The sequence below is a fragment of the Denticeps clupeoides genome, chromosome 1, assembly GCF_900700375.1.
Source record: "Denticeps clupeoides chromosome 1, fDenClu1.1, whole genome shotgun sequence".
Lineage (NCBI taxonomy): Eukaryota > Metazoa > Chordata > Actinopteri > Clupeiformes > Denticipitidae > Denticeps > Denticeps clupeoides.
In genome coordinates, this window is record NC_041707.1 from 10416673 (window position 1) to 10431486 (window position 14814).

General features: G+C 45.0%; 1 protein-coding gene across 2 annotated transcripts; it reads left to right on the forward strand.

Annotated features, from left to right (window-relative positions):
• The first annotated feature begins 121 nt into the window (after positions 1 to 121).
• On the forward strand, positions 122 to 12652 carry LOC114788060 (cytospin-A). Of its 2 annotated transcripts, none has more exons than XM_028976205.1 (12): positions 122 to 610; positions 1048 to 1125; positions 1776 to 2294; positions 3715 to 3788; positions 8464 to 8831; positions 9563 to 9653; positions 9730 to 9799; positions 9878 to 9947; positions 11163 to 11259; positions 11464 to 11580; positions 11748 to 11807; positions 11970 to 12652. In XM_028976205.1, the coding sequence occupies exons 2-12, from the start codon at positions 1086 to 1088 to the stop codon at positions 12057 to 12059; spliced, it is 1596 nt and encodes a 531-aa protein (XP_028832038.1). In that variant the 5' UTR covers positions 122 to 610; positions 1048 to 1085; the 3' UTR covers positions 12060 to 12652. The 2 variants fall into 2 exon arrangements, with proteins under 2 accessions (XP_028832038.1, XP_028832046.1); XM_028976213.1 differs by lacking the exon at positions 122 to 610 and adding an exon at positions 681 to 811.
• Positions 12653 to 14814: the final 2162 nt, after the last annotated feature.

Genomic DNA, 14814 nt, shown 5'->3' on the forward strand with positions numbered 1-14814 from the left:
ACTATATTATACTACATACTATATATATATTTGTTAAATGATACTTTATGAAGAAATTCGGCTGCATTTCGTCAATTCCCCCCAGAGGACTAAGTTACTATTTTTGAAGTTAATGGGTTTTCGCTGAAGCCCAACATCTCCCTCTAGTGGACGATCGCCGAAATGACTTCTTTAATTATCCATCTTCCACTCTTCTTTCTATTAGAAAATTGTTTCACGTTCCTTACACTTTTTAACAAATGGTCTTGAGGCGTGGTAAAATCCCAACGAAGGAGTTCGTCTAAACGTACACGTGGTCTAATATTAGATTATATGAACGCAAAATTCTCGCGATTGTGTCTTAGGAAAGGGCAGTGATGGTTTTGACGCAGAACTTTGGTGCAGTACGTGCTACACGTCGCAATGATTTCCGAGGCCGCAGAGGGTGTAAATGCCGAGCAAGGACAGGAGCGCAGTTTACCGCAGTGAAGGCAACTCCGCGGAACTCCTCCTCCGGCGCCGAGCCGCGATGCGCCCGGCGCGCATTTTACTGCGGGGACGGACGCCGAAGAGCCACCCAGCTGCTCCTCAACGCGGCGGAGCCGAAGGTGTGGAGGGGTCTGCTGAAAAGGTGCGTGTGTGTGTGCGTGCGTGCGTGTGTGCGTGCGTGCGTGTGTGTGTGCGTGCGTGTGTGTGTGTGTGTGTGTGTGTGCTCCGCCGATCCCATGCCCGCTGCCGGGTGCAACTTCTCCGTTTTCACCTTCGGATTTAAGATTCGCGGTCGCCGCCGGGATCTCGGTTAACTAATCACGGGGACGATTCGCGTCCTTCGGTAACCAGATTTGTAAACCCTCCGTGTCGGGGACACTGCATTCCCCTCATTATATGTGGTTGTCTAGTGTGGTTTTATTTTGACGCGTTTCTTATTAGAACAAACATAAATGATACTTGTAAAATTGTGCAGATTTGAGGGGCCGTAGCCCCCTTTTACAATGATGTGGTCCAGCCGAATGACTTTTTATGTATGTTTGATTAAGCATAACAGTTTGTTTTCCTTTCTTTCTGTAGGGGAACTCCTAAGCATTCACCCACTGCACCATTGCATCATGGGTAATCTCTCCAGCAAGGAGGGACATGGATCCGCTGGTAAATACCCACATTCTGGAGTGACCATTGACTGGAGCGGCATGTGTCCGGGCTTTAGCCAGAGCTTTGTGGCTTCTCGGGGACAGACCCCTGACGGCTGTCGGAATTCCAATTGTCCAGCTTGGCAGCCAATCCCATTCACCCGTCCCGAGTCCAGAGTGTTGTGCCCCTCACCTTATTCTCTCTCCCTTGCCTATGCTGTGCGAAATGAATTCATTAATCTTCGTCAATGGGAATTCAGAAAACAGAAACCTCACCCGGGCGGAGAGAGTTAAGATGAAGAGACAGGTTCAGGTAGGGGACAGTTGGAAGGAGAGGGCATTGGCTGCCTTGTGTTCTTTCCTCATGCCACATCCCTCTGGCTGTGATGAATCCCCCAAATCCTCTGACTCAGCAGTGAAAGGCCACCGGACTAATTATATAGTGCCGAGCACTTTATTGTACATAATTTTTTTTTGTTTTGTTTTGTTTAGTTTTTTGTTTCCAGTCGGGTAAAGATTATTGGCCATGAATTAGTGGACTGGACCAAATCTGGGTTATGCACTTTGGGAAGAATGTCTGTCCAGACAAAGTCTAAAGACCCGGGCCACATGTGCGAGTTTGAGGGCAGTGACTCACCCTCCTCCTCTTCCTCTTTTCTTCCTCTCCAGGTCAGACTCTGGATGCGTTCCAGACACCTCCTACCTCCCCGCTCTCCCCAGACGGCGCACCGGGCCAGATCAATTTCCCTTTACCTCACCAAGAATCAACGAAAGAGATCAAAGGTCAGACGCACAAAGAGGCCGCGGCCCCTGCCGTCAGCCAACCCACCAGGCAGGAGTCGCGGTCTCCTCCGGTGACGAACCAGGAGTGGGCGGTGATTGGAACCGGAGCCTGCCCGACTTTGGACAAAAAGGGAACCGTTGAATCCGGCAAGCGGAGCACGTTGGGACGAAAGGGGCCCAAGAGCAGCAGTAGCAGCAGCGCCTCTCTGTCCTCAGCGAGGACCCCGAGCCCACCGGTCAGCCCCCTGGAGCACAGCTGGCAGGACAAGGACAGCGGCCTGGAGCAGTCTCTGGTGGACCCAAGCAGTTGTGGGGGGACGCTGTCCATAGAAGGGACCCTCCTGGAAGAATGCAGAACGGCTCTGGGCCTGGGTTCCGCGCAGAACACAATACACGGCATGGCTGGTAAGGGGAGGTGGACGTTTTTTCGGGGGGAAAAGCCTCCCTTATTTAGTCAGGCAGTACCGACCCAGTAAAAGCTGGTAAGACGTGGCAGGGAGCTCCGAGAGAAACGTTCCTGGTATGGGCCCAACCATTTCCACCTCTCAGGATGCATCACGCTTATACGACTGAGCCCCATTTCCCATGGTTGACATTCTGGTGTTCGCAGACCAAGTATTTCTTGATTAGCCTAATTGCTGAAGTCACTGGAACAGCATTAGCGGCATTGCTAACAACATTCTTCAACATCTTAGGTATAAAAAAAAAAAAAACACAAGCCATGCAGAAATATGCACTTTATGGTCATGGGAATCCATGAGTTTAAAATTTTGTGTTTTACCAGAACCCTCAAATACCTAAAGAATGTAGCTGAAGTGGGAGGGAAAAACAATTAGAACATTTGTGCGGTAAGTTAGAGGGTTTTTGAGGATGTCTGAAATGTTAAGGGATTTTAGAACACCCCAGACCATGTGTAGAACCTGAGAAGGAGTTGCAGTGGACAACAATTTATTAAGAAACGCACCAATCAGCCATCACATTGGAAACCAGGTACAGACTCCACTGGACCTTAGAAGGTATGCTGTGGTGGCATCAGGCAGCTAGTAGCAGATCTTTTTACGTTTTGCATGTTGTGCGGTGGTGCCTCGTGGATCAGACTTGTTTTGGCTGCACATCCCACAGGTTCTCGATTGGCTCATGATCTGGAGAATTTGAAGGTCAAGTCAACCCCTCAAATCTGCTTTGCTCAACCCATTCTTGAGCCATTTGTCTTGGAAGGGGTGTACTTGTCCTGCAACAATATTTAGGAAAGATGATTGGGTGGTAGTAGCCTAGTGGGTAACACACTCGCCTATGAACCAGGAGACCCAGGTTCAAATCCCAATTACTACCATTGTGTCCCTGAGCAAGACACCTAACCCTGAGTTGCTCCAGGGGGACTGTCCCTGTAACCACTGATTGTAAGTAGCTCTGGATAAGGGCGTCTGATAAATGCTGTAAATATAAATGTAAATGTAATGATTGGTAACAGCCACATGAATGCAGGATGCATTTAACAATGCTTCACAATGCCTCAGCTGCTTGCTTTCTCTCCACATTGTGTCTTGGTAGCTCTTTTGACCAGTAATGTCCACAATAGCTGCGACTCCTGCTACAAAAAAATACTAAATATGTTCCTTGTATAGCATTCTCCAAAAATGGCTCCATCTTAGTCTTCATAACCATCACAGAGTAGGTGCATCCAAACTTTTGACTGGCAGATAGATCAGGTCATCATCGTGCATTAAAGCGAATATGGTCTATATGTAGCACTGGGAATGACTGTTGCTCATGCAGGCTGCCACGGCTGGTCTGTAGTCATAATCATTTTCTTTAATTATTTTAGATCTGCTGAGACTTTTTCTGACTAATCAAGGAGTACTAATGGAGGAGCTGCGAAACCTAAAGGAGTCAATTCAGGTCAGTCCACCCTTGTTAGCTCGTGTACACTGTAGTTGTGTTTTTATTTTATTTATTTTTTTTTTATTATTTTTTACATACTTTTACTCTGCAATTTCTGCAGATGTCCTTTATTAATTCTAACTTATGGCAGGTGTTCTGTTTCTGCGTAGCGTAGGTCAGATGGAGCATAGATCATCTTTTCTCAATCCTGGTGTTTCTGAAAGGCCAAATAATGAGTGTAGCCGGTTCGAAACGGTGTGGGTTGTAATGAAGGCATAATTGATGGTGATGACCAGGTTCTGCTCAGAAAAAAAGTTGCATTGCACTATATATTTTCAATTTAAATGTGGAGTTATGGAAGGATGCAAAATCCTTTTAGTTAAGGGCTGTGTAAGTAATAAATAAGTCTTGTACTTGTTCCTTATGATCTGAGAGAAACTTGGTCTTGGTCGAGAAAAGTAATCAGGAAGTGACCTAATCTCTAAAGTACAGGTCACTGCAGAAAGTTGAGAAGAAGATAACAGCCTAAGCTGCAGCAGAGGCTACGAGGAGATGAGGTCCTTTTAATGGTCCACATCCTGCCCAAAGATAAATATGGAGGAGCTGCCCTGAGATTGTCCCGATTGAGCCTCTCCCGCCACCAGGAGCACAATCAAAAGCCACTGTGTCTGAAGGGCGGGCTTGACGAGGAGAGGAGAGGAGCGAGCGCATTCTTCAAGTCTTGCTCAATTGTTGCATTCCTCCGGGGTCCACTTGGACGCCTGTTATTTCTGGAGGGGAAGATTTTTTTTATTTTGGTTCATTTCCTGATCTCGGCCCGTGTTCGAAGCGGGGAGCCGCCCTTTTGATTATTCTACTGAGGGTCCGCGGTACTTCCGTCGATCCACCACAGATTACGTCCCATTTCGGCTGTCCCCTCTACTGGCTGCAAGGAAGCGCTTGTACCAACACCCGGGACATTTTGATGTGATAGAAAGCGAGAGAGGGAGTATTCCCTTGGTTTTCAGCCTTTCCTGAGTCTCCAATGAGATGCTGCAGAGTTGAGAGGTTTTGTGTGTGTGTGTGTGTGTGTGTGTGTGTGAGGGGCGGTGTTGTCTTAAAATGAGAGAACTCTGTTCTTCTGTTGGAACAGACAAGACGGTATTTTGTCTGCTGTTGTGAGGGTGGAACTCCGCATAATGTGCCATACTGTTCCTTGTCCTTTTGTGTGTGTGTGTTTCATTTGCTGGATGTGGGTGTTGTGCTGCTAAAAAATCCTCCCTTTCTCGTGCCTCTCTGTTCATCAGACTTTCTTCCCAGCACACAAATTCAAACAATGATCTCAGAAGTACACACACACACACACAGCTGACTCCATTGTATGAGTCTGCTCGTGCTGTGGGTGGCCCGTCCATCCTGTGGATAGGACTGTACTCTCAAGACCCCAAATTTCGGTATAAGTTCCAGATGGGATGGACAGAGTGGCGATTTCTAGGAACGAGGGCTCAGCCACTGCAGATAGAATGTGTTCATGCTGGATTTTGTGTCCGATTTGCAATGCAGAATAAATGTAAATGTTTCATGTTTGTAAAGATAGTCTCTCCACACTGTTTGTTGGCATGTGGGTCTGTGTACTTCCGTGGGTAAGAACCCTTGCTGTAATCTTTGATAAAAGAGGAAGCCAATCTGATCTTTGTTCAAACCGTTATCATCAGTGCATTTTCAGAAATTCCAATATATTCAAGGACATAACAGAAAAGGAACCATGTATCCTTGGCATGATATAGAATGTGTGTTTAAATCGACAGTTTAACTCTTGGTATATATTGAATTGTGGATGCATGTGAAGAAAACTGTGTGAGAGTGTGAAAATGATCCAGTCTCAGGATAATAAGCCCCAGCTGCAGTGTGAAGGCCCAAGGCTGGTCAGTGAGGAAGCTGGCCGGCCTCCCCATCTCCTCCCCCGCTCCTATAATGAAAAATCCCACCCTTCCGCCCGACTCCTCAGCTGTGTCCATTCACATCCTCCAGATGCCCTGATATCTTTTTCAAGCTTTATCTTGGCTTAAGCCATCATCACATCTTTTCTGTCACCACATTATGTGCCCTCACACACACAAAGAAATTTATGGGGGGAAAAAATTAATTTTTTTTTCCATTCACAAAATATACATTATGTACTTCATTATGAGCAGGGTGTAGCTTCACATTAAATTATACTAATAATAATTTATTTGGGGCTAATATCTAATTTATTGGAACAACAGTTCTGTATTTCCAAACTAACCATACTCACTTGTGTGATTTAGTATCATCACGTCACTGGCAGAAGTCAGATTTGTTTAGTTTAACTTTGCTAGTCAAATTGAGCACAAGTGGAACACAAGCTGTGCAAAACAATATAAAATCAGCTGTCGACAGAGCGTGTGTGTGTGTGTGTGTGTGTGTGAGAGTGTGTGTGAGTTCCCATGAATTATAATGTCTTCATCAAGTACCACGTGGATCTCATAGCCTTTTTTTACATTTGATCAAGTACAAATATGATTTCCAATTACTAGCTCTGGCAATCAAAAACTAAACCCTTAATTTTAACATTTATGGTATTTATAGCAATTTGCATAAGTGCTTTAAAATCTGTCAGAAGAGGAGGAGGGTGAGTCACTGCCCTCAAACTCGCACATGTGGCCCGGGTCATTAGAGACAACTTTGTCTGGACAGACATTCTTCCCAAAGTGCATAACCCAGATTTGGTCCAGTCCACTAATTCATGGCCAATAATCTTTACCCGACTGGAAATGTTTAACACTGCCAGTTGCTAAACCAGGTGCTTTTTGAGTTAGAAGTGTTGAGCTTTAACGCATTTAACGAATTAGCTTACTGAGCAGTGTGCAGCCATGAAAGGCGCCCGGGGAGCAGTGTGTGGAGACGGTACTTTGCTCAGTGGCACACTGGCAGTTCGGGATTCGAACCGGCAACCTTCTGATTACTGCTTTGTTTCCTACCCACCACTGACCAGTCAAGCAGTGCTGGAGCACAGAGCAGGGTTTGATGAGTGGTGTGGAGGAACTTGGAAGTACCTGGTCTTGAGACCAGGGACAACAAATTCCTGAGTGTAATAAGACATAGATGGAGTGGAGAATCTGACATGATTGTCTGTGTTTATGTAGGGTAGTAAAAATTATTTAGATTTTCTTTTGGTCATTGTGATTCAAAGCACGGCACACAGTGCACACAACAAAATGTGACCCCCATCACCCGTGGTGAGAATGGTGAGCAGGTTGTGGGGATGGTATCCAAGGCGATCTTAGTGGCACCTTGGCGGTATTGGATTGCGACATGCAACCCTTTGATTACGAGTCCTCTTCCTTACCTTACGCTAGTCCACTGCCCCAATTGCATTAGTCAAATGCACAGAGAAGGTTCGAATTCCGCTTAATACCATTGTGTGAGTTGGTCCCGGGGGACTGTCCCTGTAACTACTGTACGTCACTCTGGAAAAGGGTGTCTGATAAATGTTTACCCCAAGGTTGGCATGCAGTGACTGTAAGAGAGATCGGAGAGTTCAGACTCTTATGTGGGGAAGAATCTGCTGTGCAACAATGCTGATAACAGGGCAAGTTTTCTACACAGAATGGACAAATGCATAAAGAGTTTTACTGCATGAAGATTGTGTATGGTTGTGCAATTTTGCATAATGGTACTGTTGCTAGACCAGGTAGGTAGGCCATGACTGCATGATACCTGACTCAATTCCAGGCGAGTGAAAATAAAAGTTCAGCAATTCAGAACCACAGAGCGAAACGGCTGCTGCTGCCTCCTAGGTAGGATGTGTCTGTGCAGGACTCTTTTGTGGGTTTGGGCATACAGCATCTCTGAATGGTCTTGCTCCACCACCATGACCGTTTTGGCTTCATTCAGTCAGATATCGAGGCAACCTGTGTCTAGACAGGCTTGGTGCATTGAGAATAGCATTTGATTTTGCCAATACACCCACCACTCAGCACAGATCTTGTATGGGCAGGTCTCTCTCACTTTCAACGTGTACTGATGAAATCCACAACAGGATCACTTCTTCAGCCCCTTTCGTACGTTGAAACTTGTGTGTGCTCCTGTTCACCCCGCTGATCAGTGTGTGGGCATGCAAAGCAGCAAACGCAAATTCCTTCCTCTTTTCATCGGAATAAAGGTGTGGCTGAATGCGAACCCTTACGACAGGGTGTCTTATCTCCTTTTCACTGTGCTAAAGGCAGAGCCTTTCAGCCTGTCCAATAACTAACAGTTCAGCTCTTAATGAAAACCGCAAAGGGCAATCTCACACTTATCGTTTAAAGCTTAGGGGAAAAATTTCTCTCATAACCAAATGTGCAGATTATTATAATTTCTATATTGCTAAGAAATTTGTTGTAGTGTTCCACACCGCTGTCTGTTTAGTCATTTTACTTGTAGATTCTTGTGGGTAAAGGTTTGAAATGTACAAGAAAAATCTATTATTTTAAACAAGATATCTGTTTCATCTAGCAATGACTAAGATTATTATTATTATTATTGTTCCGGTTGTATGTATTAAAAATTAATGGGGGTTTTTTTGTTTGTTTTTTTCTGTTCATGTGCTTGAGAAAAAATTCTTAGCCAATATATTAGAAATGACATAATGGTGCCATCAGACTTTATCTGTACAGTTTCCATGGTAATGAGGACAACCGTCTTTCTGCAGGCAGAGCGGGTCGAGTGGCTTCAGTTCCAAGCTGACCTGCAGGTGGCAGTGGGCGTGGCCGACCGGCTGCGGGCGGAGGCACAGGAGGAGCTGGGCGCGCTCAGAGAGGCCCAGCAGGACTGGCTGAAGCAGTTGTCTGTGGCCCAGCAGGGCCAGCGGGATGCCGAGGGGCAGCTGGAGGGCCTGAGAGCCCAGCTGGGGGAGAATCAGCAGAGGCCGGCCTCGCTGACTCCGAGCCGGGAGAGGGGCCGGGAGAGAGGCGTGGGGAGGGGAGTGGCAGACGGGTACCTGCGGAGCGTGGCTGCCGAGAAGAGGAGAGAGGAGGCTGTGCGGGAGTCCAGCAGGACTCTTACTTCCGAGCGCTCCAGGTGGGCACCACCTTTAGAAAAAGTAATAGTTACAGTTTCACCCTGGTAACCACAGTGAACAGGGGTCGACATGGTGCTGAACTGTGTGGTCTGCCTCCTTTCTGTCAATTTGTAAGTAGCTTTTCTTGGGCGTCCCGTAGACCTGGGCAATGTGAATAAAAGCATCGTATAATACATTTTGATTTTTTTCTTTTAAATGTTACCTGATGCTTTATTTTTTATTCTGTATGATCATTGGTACATCGACCTGTCCCATGTTAATTTAGTGATTTTGTGACAAATATTGAAACAAAATCAAATTGCTGATTAATTAATTTAATAAATAACTGTGTGAACTTTGAAGCACCTGACATTTGACGTCCCTGAACAGGCCTCAGTTCTGGATGAAGCTCTGTCTGGTTTTGTGCCCAGTCTGCTCAGACTGTGCTCCGGCTCCGTGCTGCCATGTTCTTTGCTCGACTTCATATGTTTATGCTTGAACAGTTGCCGCCGGCTTATGCCAGCGAGCAGGTTCCGGATTTACTGTAGAGCCCACGTTTGGCAGGGTTTCGTATCAGTGGTTCAATCAGCTGCCGTGCTCAAGCGGCGAGGATAATGTCTTGGGGAGATTTTTTCATGCCTCCTTTGTCCTCGCTGGGTGGAGAGAGCGGTTCTCTGTCTCCGTCTGTCTGTTGTTCTCAGCCCTGCTGTTTTGTGGATTGATTTCATGCTGTGTACCGACATTTTTGCAGGAGTCTCTCTAGACTTCCTTTGTCCTCAGACTCTCCGGTCCTTCTGAATGGCACCTCCTCGGCCACCCCAACAACTGGACTCCTTGGCAAGGTTAGCACCCCTGTGCCTGTATCTTAACCCCATTGCACGTATTGTGTTATTTTTATGCATTTGCATTTTGTTTTAGGGTACAGAACAAATCCGTGGGAGGCGAAGTCTCGAAAACCAAGACCGCTTGACGAACACGAGCAGCTCAGGTAAACCATATGTTTGTTCCTTCTGTCCATCTGTATAAATTTGGCTTGTGATGTTGAAGGTGTGTCCGTGTGTTTTAGGCAAACAAGAAGAAGCAACACGCCTGGCCAACTCCGACCTCTCTGACCTGCCTCCGATCGGTAAAAGCAGGTGAGTTCAGGATATGCACCCTCAGGTGATGAACCCTTGGTCTAGTTCGGGCGGGGCCGGATCCTCTGCCTGGTGACTGTTTGAAGAGCGACAGGCTATTCTTCAAGTTTATTTTAAGACTCATTGGATGAAGGTGAAGGGCTTCGGGTCTATTTACGTTAGATTTTAAGTAAGCAGTTCATGATCGTTTTACGTCTCCGGCAACAGGATGGACAAAAGTTTTTTTTTTTTTTTTTTTTTTTTCTTTTTTTTTTTTCTTCCTCCCCTTGTTAGTCCATCAGTCTCATTGTTATGAACACAATAGACAAAATTTTCATAGACAAAAGCATTTCACTAAGTATCAGTTTTGTCTTAAAAAATATTCACTTGAATTCCACACATTTAGAATTTGTGTTTGAAGTTTCATGAACAGACTAGATTTTGCTGGTCATGGTCACAATTGGTTGGGATTTGACCCCTAATGAAAAAAATAAAGAAAAAAATAATTTTTCTCAATAAAACAAAGTAATCACATCAAATCAAGTTCAATAAGACTCTGTAGTGTCCACACAGCCCAAAACACAGGGAAGATTTAAATACTGCAGTGTTCTTGGCTTGCATAGGGGAGTGAGCAATTACTAGATGTCTCTGCCATCCAGCTGCTGGAAACCCTGCAATGAAAACAGTGTTTTAGCAGCATCAGTGCTTTAGGTTCAAGGACATCCTGGTACAACAAAAAAATCAATTTTGCAGTGGCCTTTCATGAAAACCCGCACACTGGCAAAAGGATTCACACCAGATCTCACCCTTCTTCATCACTCTTTTTGGTTTATGTTATTTAACAGACTCTGAAACCTGGCCATGCCATGATAAAATTGGAATAGAGTCGAACCATCTATGAAAAAACGTCCTCAGCGTTCTCCTCTTTCACTTTTTTTTTTTTGCCTTTTAATAATATAACAGAGCAGACAGGATAGTGTAAACATGTCGGCTCTCTGGAAGTGGTTTCTTAGTGCTGCCTCCCAGGGAAATGAGAAAAGAGAGAACACCCCCGCTCCCTCCCTCCCACACCCTCTGCTCAGATACTCTATATAAAGTCAACAAGGCGGGCGGGGCCTTTGATGTTCGGATATATACAGTATTCCACAGTCTGGCGTCCAGGGTGTGTTTACATCATCTCTGCGGGTTGGATGGGTGAAATGTGGTCCCAACATTTTTGTTTTGCTGTGTCTGCAGGCCTCAGGACGACTTCAGCAGGCTTTTACGTCGGCATGGCGGCTCAAAGAGGAACTCTCTGCTGCGTTGGTGTCAGAGTCGCACTCAGGGCTACAAGGTACATGGGCCTACATGACCAGACTGCATTAACATGACTTTTCACATCAATTTATGTCAAACTGGTTTATGTGGTTTATGGATGCAAGGTAGGTTAGAGATCAGCAGTTCTACCCATCTGTCTTCTGATATCGCAGTTGCAGTTCGATATTTAGAATTACAGTTTGCTCGTAACCACATTCTTTCCATGTTTTTCCTCTCTCAGAACATTGACATCACAAATTTCAGCAGCAGCTGGTCAGACGGACTGGCATTCTGTGCCGTGTTCCACACCTACCTCCCGTCCCACATCCCATACAGCAGCCTTGGCCCAGATGACAAGGTGGGTATTATCACACGCCTACACCACTACACTGATACAACTGCATTCATAATGTAAAGATACATAATGTACATTAAAAAAACATGTAATGCATGATTATAGATTAAAATCATCATCTTCTGGTCATAAGCAGTTCTTTGTTCTTCTGTGGTGTTGCCTGTGTGCAGATGGAGAACCTCACACTTGCGTTCAAGACAGGGGAGAGTGTTGGAATTGCAACCTCACTCGTAAGTCTGTTGATGTTTTGAGGTTGCTCTATTTATAGGGGGCTAGTCATTCATACCTATGCACATCAGACTGATTATGCTGGTTAACACATAACCTTCACAGATAATGATGACAATAAAGGACACAGAATGAATGTCACAGTTTTACCTGCTTCTCTGCAGACAGCCGAGGAAATGCTGAGGCCTGAAGGTCCTGACTGGCAAAGGGTACTGGGATACGTGGAGAGCATATATCGCCACTTTGAGATGTGATCACCAGGGCCCAGACCTTCCCGTTCTAAGACATCCTTCACTAATAGGTTTTCAGCACCCAGTGATGCTGCCGTTTTTTTTATCACTGGTTGGGAAGTGATAAAATAAACTTACTACAAAAACAGCTGGTCCCTTTCCTTCTGAGGACCGCAACACGTTCAGGCCATGTCAATTTTTATCAACTGTTTCCACTAAGAGTGGCTCGTCTACATTTACGTTTAACATGTCTGTGTTAAGATACCATTTGTGTACCACTTGTGCCATTACTGTGGTAAATATTGCCCTTTTTTACAGCACTCACCCTGTAAATATGCACTTTCACTTGCACTTTGCACCCTAACTGTTTAAACCTCACTTTGGAGAACAAGCCGGTGTTTCACTGGTGACAGGAAGACCACAGAAGTCACAGAAATTGTATATTGGCTGTACTTGAAGGAGGTCAAGCCACCATGGTTTTTTAATATTCCGCCAATTTCTCAAAACTCATTTTGAATTGACTGGATCTAGGATCTCTTTTGAGTATTCAACTTAAGATTGTGATTAGAATGTTTAAATATTGAAGTGTGCCAAAGAATAAATGTTGTCTATTTTGAGCTGTGGCATTGCTAGCATGTCATTTCTGGGTGTCTTTGAACAGTATGCAATGAAAATATAGGAAAATAGATTTTTTTTGTGTAATCTGTAAAATTGCAGAAATATTATCAAACATTATGGTTTTTTTTTACCATTTTAACTGCAGACTACTTTCATTCTCTTATTTCAGAGGTTCTACTGCCCTCTTGTGGCCGCATATTACATGAGTTCTAGAGAAGCGTTATGATCTATAGATCAACACTCGTCAGTAGAATTATTTTGGCTTATTTATGAAATGTTTTATCTAAATGTATGTTTCAGGCCAATATAATTCTGTTTTATGCAATTCATTTCTTTCTCCCAGTACATAAGGCCATGACATCTTTCCCTCCATCAATCACATTTACTAAAAACAGATAAGACACCAGCGAAACATTGCATAATTATCTGCCTCTGTATATCCCACATACAGATGAGGTGTGTTATAAATAACTGCTAATTGGATTATGCTTGCATAGCAATATTATCTGTAGTATTCAGCACATCTTTGCTGAGCACATAAATTCAGAGTGCGCCCAGGCTTCCCCAGGGCATCGTGGGAAAAGCAGAAGTGGAAATCTGTAAGCCTTGTATCTGAATGTTAAAGCAAATTCACCTTGAACTTTTTTCACCTTCTGCTTTTTTGTACTTTTTCCAATGAATTATTGACAATCAAGATTAAGTTGTTATGTATGCTCAGATCGGGTGATTGTTTTATGTTACCATTATTCAGTGAGCCGTACATCAAGAGTCAAGGGATAACTGAGCCTCTCAGCTTGGTTTAAAACTGTGCAACAAGGGGACATAGCTGAACACAATTTGGATGATAGTTGCCACAAAGTTGCATAACTTTCAAAAATCTGGGACCACTTACTGATAATGCAAGACATCAGAAATGTTGCAGGGTCCTTGTGCTAAAGCCTTAGAGGGGTTCTTTGTTCTATTAGTTGGCACATATTGGGGTAGGTGTGGCCATCAGAGCCACGGAGCCTCCTGGTCTGGCTGCCTCTGGCGGAGCAGTTCCTCCCCACAGTGGCCATAAAATTCCTACTCGCCACCGGGACCGCGGTGTTGATCCTCGGCAGGGCCATGTGGCCTACAGCATCCACTCTGGTCCCTCACAAGGCCAACCTGATATCCAGGGGGCATCTCAAGGCACTCATGGAGACACAACCAAATCCCTGCCAAGACCGTGGCACTTGTTTTAGTAATAATAAAGATTACATGGGGCTGTGAAAACATTGCAATTTCCCCTTCGTCTTGTCCCCTCCGCAAGCTTCCTGTGTTCCTATATCCTCAGCGCAGCTGTTTTTGGTGAGCAGGACTGGCACAGATTAGAGAAGAACACTCAGTAGGAGACCCTGGCATCAATCAAACCAACCTCCTGCCCATCAGCGTCAACACAAATGAATTATCCCTGCATTCCGCTAGTTTGTGTGTCTTACACACTACATGAGATAGGAAGAGATACAGGAGCATTAAAACAATGACTAACAGACTGAACAACAGCTTCTACCCCGTTGCCATCAGGGCACTGAATGTCATTTAACCCATCTTTCTGCCTCTTTTTCCATTTCTTTTTCATGTGCAATAAGGTTTCACTTGAATTGTGAAAGTGAAGTGATTGTCATTGTGATACACAGCACAGCACACAGTGCACACAACGCACCTGGGGAGCAGTGTGTGGGGACGGTGCTTTGCTCAGTGGCAGGATCGGGATTCGAACCGGCAACCTTCTGATTATGGGACCGCTTCCTTTTGAAGGGGCAGTGGTGGCTTAGGAAGGAAGCTGCCTCGTAATCAGAAGCTTGTCGGTTCCACAAAGGTGCCACTGAGCAAAACACCATCCCCACACACTGCTCCCCGGGTGCCTGTCATGGCTGCCCACTGCTCACCAAGGGTGATGGTTAAAAGAAGAGGACACATTTCGTTGTGTCACCGTGTGCTGTGCTGCAGTTTATCACAATGACAATTACATCATATTCACTTTACTAACCGCTAGGCCACCACTATCTCAGCCTTGAATAAAAATTGTATATTTTGTACCATATTCTGTATTATATTTGTTACTGTCTATTAAGTTTTTTTCTCCTACACACAGTCTTTAAGATACCTCTCTGGCTTATTGTGATTCCGCATCACA

Excerpts from the sequence above, each read along its gene's own strand:
- LOC114788060 (XM_028976205.1), top strand. The coding sequence starts at position 1,086 with ATGGGTAATCTCTCCAGCAAGGAGGGACATGGATCCGCTG. Across the intron at positions 9,948-11,162 it reads CCTCCGATCGGTAAAAGCAG|GCCTCAGGACGACTTCAGCA; the intron begins GTGAGTTCAGGA and ends CTGTGTCTGCAG. Across the intron at positions 11,260-11,463 it reads GTCGCACTCAGGGCTACAAG|AACATTGACATCACAAATTT; the intron begins GTACATGGGCCT and ends TTCCTCTCTCAG.